General features: G+C 32.6%; 1 protein-coding gene across 2 annotated transcripts; it reads left to right on the top strand.

Moving 5' to 3' along the window:
* Positions 1 to 248: 248 nt before the first annotated feature.
* On the top strand, positions 249 to 2,171 carry LOC127080834 (probable WRKY transcription factor 70). 2 transcript variants are annotated; one of them, XM_051021125.1, is made up of 3 exons: positions 249 to 755; positions 1,071 to 1,172; positions 1,509 to 2,171. In XM_051021125.1, exons 1-3 carry the CDS (start codon positions 412 to 414, stop codon positions 2,005 to 2,007), a joined length of 945 nt encoding a protein of 314 aa, XP_050877082.1. In that variant the 5' UTR covers positions 249 to 411; the 3' UTR covers positions 2,008 to 2,171. The 2 variants fall into 2 exon arrangements, with proteins under 2 accessions (XP_050877082.1, XP_050877081.1); XM_051021124.1 differs by having other exon boundaries at positions 1,035 to 1,172.
* Positions 2,172 to 4,198: the final 2,027 nt, after the last annotated feature.

Below are 4,198 nucleotides of genomic sequence, written 5' to 3'. Positions count from 1 at the left end.
GCATATTATATTTTAAAAAGTGGTCATCAGAAATGACAATGAAATTCATCAACAATCATAGATTAGTACTACTAATTAACCTCAGATTTAGATTAATATAGATTACTAACTAAAACAAGTTGATTATTATAAAAAAAAAAATTGCATCAGCATTACATAAGAAACCCACGTCATGTTCACCTTTTGCAAGCCAAGCCAAAGTTCCATTTTATCATTATATGTGGAAAATTTTAATCACTTTTTCACATTTCAACATCATATACCTTCCTTCCTGATTTTTTCCATTCATTTTCATCCCACTTTCCTAGCAAAACCTTACCCTTTTTTCTACCAATATATTAGCCAAATCTGACACAATCCCACAATACCAACAACACAAACAACATCCTTAGCCACTACACTAAATTAGCAATGACTGATGTTGTTTCTTCCAAGAAGAAGCTGCTCGTAAAGGAGCTTCTTCAGGGTCAAGAATATGCTACTCAGCTAAAGTTTCTGCTTAAGAATCGTGTTGGTTTAGGTTCTGATGGGTCTGCTTCGGCTAAGGAATTGGTGGATAGTTTGCTGAGATCTTTCTCTGAGACTATTTCTGTGATGACTTCTGAAGCTTGTGATTTTTCTGTGAATAACTCAGAGGAAAATGGTTCATTGGTGTCAGCTTCATGGAATGATGATATGAAATCTGAAGATTCAAGTGAGAGTAAGAAGAGATTGTTGCCTAACACGAAAGATCGAAGAGGTTCCTACAAAAGAAGGTAGTGTTTTCTCTCCTTTTTCATTAAGTCTTAAGTTTTCGGAGATTCGTCTAAATTTAACCGTCATAAAATAAATAGAGTCGTGATTTTGCTGCTTTATTGGTAAAAAAAGATTTTTTTTAGTTATTTGGGTGGATTTTGCTGAATTGGGATATGTACGGACATAAGGAAAAACATGTTTTTTTACATGGATGGGATAAAAACATGTTATTTTCATATGTAGATTTTTTGTCATGTATTTTCAAATTTTCATTTTGCACTTGTCACATGGTATAATAGGAGGAAAATTCATGTTTACCCTAAATTATTGAGCAGAAAGACTGATGAGACAAGAACCATAGTCTCTACAACAACTGGTGATATTCATTCCTGGAGAAAGTACGGACAGAAGGAAATCCTCAATTCTCAATTTCCTAGGTAATCATTTGTTTTCCTATAAAGTTTTGTCGGTGTATTTAGAATTTGATGGATGTTTTTAAACCATATCAGTTTAATTTAGTATCTTAAAAGTCACTTTAACAGTAAAATAAAATCATTTTTAAACTGATTTTAATTCAACTTAAAATTGATTCGTAATCATCTGTTTATATTTATGAACCGCTTTTAAGGGGTGTCAATGTCGTATTCAATATTTGTGTCTGGCATTGGATTTTAGATCATAATCATAAATGGTTAAAATTAGAAAAAGAAGTTATATGACCACTGATTATTCAAAATCAACTTCTAAGAAACCTTTTTACTGATAATTTACAGGAGCTACTTCAGGTGTACCCGGAAGCATGATCAAGGTTGCAAAGCAACCAAACAGGTACAATTGATACAAGAGGATCCAGAAACATACCAAATTACCTACATTGGGTTTCACACTTGCAATGCCACTCTACATACTCCACAAATGGTCACATTTTCTGCGGATACCAATTGGGACACATTTCATGTGAATTCTCAACCTCTCTCAATGGAAGTTCTAACAAATTATATTCAACAGGATTCCCCTATTATTACCTCAGAAAGACCAATTGTGAAACAAGAATATCCAAACAATGACGACAGTACTACTACTCCGAGGAGTGATCTCACCGACGATTTATTCGATGCCAACTTGTGGTCTGATTTTAAGGATTTTGAACTATCCAAGCCAGATACTAGTGTGTATTCATGTAGTGAATCTCAAAATCTTGAAATTGATTTTGGGGTGTTTTCTGATTTCAGCAATGATTTAGTGTATTTTGATGAAAGGCATTTGCTATAACTAGTTAGCCTTTTGAGTGTATTATTTAGATTTTGCTTCTTGTTGTAACAGAACCACTTAATTATGTAGAATAGCTTCTTTCTACATAGTGCTGTAGAAAGATTGTACTTAGATGTTTGTATGTATGTATTTATGTAAGTATGCACAAGTTGCTTTTGTTTTTATGTATGCTTGCATGTGTATGATGAGATAGTTAATGGCGTAAGAAAAAAAGTAGTGAGATTAAAGGTTGTGGGACATATATCCAATGATTCAAACTTTGAGTGTGATAGAGTATTATGAGAAACCAACACTTGACAATTGGTCCACATGATATTGTCATGTTTAGCTAAGAGACAGAGAGTGATTTGAGCAAGTTGGATAGAAATTATATGACCCTAGCTATTGGTGTGTGGAATCCAAGGACATGCCCTCTCTCATGAAGGAAATGAACCTTTGAAAATCAAAATTTAGAGAGCAAACAAAGAATTTACATAGTAGAAAAGAGTAGTAAATAAATAGAGTAGTCTCTAAGGAGCGGAGGAATCGAGAAAGAGTGAGAACTACTAGATAAAAATTCAAATATCTAAATCGAACTAAATCAAACAAACAAAAAAATCTCATTATATTTTATCTAACATCAGAGATAAAATTGTTTATTGGTAATTATAAGAGATGAATTTTGTAATGAGGGCAAAAAAAAAAGTAATTTATTTGTCAATAATATAAAAGTAATTTTAAAAATATTTCTAAAATTTAATTTATTTTAAAAATAATATATCATGACATATTATTTAATAGGTTTTTTATTGAAAACAAATTATATAAATTTAAACTATATAATAAAACAATTTTAAATATGCTGCCCACCCTTGTCTCTCCTAGATCCAAGTCTGATAGTTCTGTAATTTATGATGTGTGTACCTATAGTAAATCCTATGAAAGAAACAACCATTTCAAACCAAAAACACTAAACAATACTACTAATCACTTGATTGATTTATAAAGTAATGCTTTATTACAAGTGATTATTTACTAATTTATTGAAGGAGATGCAGATAAATTGAATAGTTATAAAAAGGTAATATTTGTCTTGTTGTATCATCAAGTGGTTGTTTTTGTCTATAGAAATCAAGTGGTTGCAGCAACCGAGATTAACTAAATGATGTAGTGAGAAATGTTTAAGTGACTCGTGGGTTGTTGTGGGGGCAGTTGTGGGGGCACCCCTTACAATTAAGACACAGAAATATCATAATCAATGTAGGGAATGGCATAAAAAAATTGAGATATGTACAATAAATAATAGACACTAGCTAGACATTGAATATGTCAAAATCTATGTGCAAAAAGTTTTGTGGTTTTGTTTTTGTTTTTAATATACATTATTGATTGATAAGTATTCCCTTCTCCTCCCCATTCAAGACGGGTCAATTTATGGTTTAAAAAGGACAAAGTCCTTAAAACGTCTCTGATATGCCGAAAAATCGAGTTTTTAATTCTAGATTCAAAGTATAAGATTGAAAAATTGAAGCATATAGACAATCAAAAGTTTTAAAATCCTCTATATCATAACGATCAATGATTACGAAAGAAAAAGACTTCTTTGATGAAGTGGTACAAACCTCCAATACGGTGGAGTGTGGATAGACCTATAAAGTTAACACTCTAATGTTAAAATCAGTGAGGTAAGAGAGGTGTAACTTACAAGAGTAAGAATGAATGAAAAATTGTTATGGCGCGTGACGAGATTATATATATGATGAGTGGTTAAAATCGCTCCCGCTTGATCCGACATGGGTTGCGATAGTCTGTCTGATCAAATTTAATGGTTTTTGATGGACAAATAACTTAGATCGAGTGTGGGATCTTGTAGCAAAACTCCACATGTTAGGCTTTAAGGATTCATGTGTTATCCTTCACTTCATTTAACCTTACGTCTATCGCCCATCTTCTTCTCTGTCTCACTATTATGTTCAGACAACTTTCACGGTGTTCAGGTAACTCGACCTCTATGCGCTCCAAAATTTATGACTTTCCAAGGTAACAACCCTGACCATATTTTCAATACGTTTACTTATTGTTCCTTAGGTTTTTTGGGGGAGCTTTGGTGGGAAACTCGAGGGATAAAACATTGATGCAAAAGATGAGGATGTTTTTGTTGGCCTTGATCTTAGGGAGATCACTAGGGGCTTCGCTTTTCATGCTTTGCTTA

This window comes from Lathyrus oleraceus, chromosome 5, assembly GCF_024323335.1.
Source record: "Lathyrus oleraceus cultivar Zhongwan6 chromosome 5, CAAS_Psat_ZW6_1.0, whole genome shotgun sequence".
Taxonomy (NCBI): Eukaryota; Viridiplantae; Streptophyta; class Magnoliopsida; order Fabales; family Fabaceae; genus Lathyrus; species Lathyrus oleraceus.
The sequence above is the reverse complement of the archived record's forward strand: the minus strand, read 5'-3'. Positions and strand labels throughout refer to the sequence as shown.

Bases quoted from the DNA above. Each gene is read 5' to 3' on its own strand.
- LOC127080834 (XM_051021124.1), top strand. From the start codon at position 412: ATGACTGATGTTGTTTCTTCCAAGAAGAAGCTGCTCGTAAAGGAGCTT. The intron at 756-1,034 runs GTAGTGTTTTCT...ATGGTATAATAG, and splicing joins AGAGGTTCCTACAAAAGAAG to GAGGAAAATTCATGTTTACC. The intron at 1,173-1,508 runs GTAATCATTTGT...GATAATTTACAG, and splicing joins CTCAATTCTCAATTTCCTAG to GAGCTACTTCAGGTGTACCC.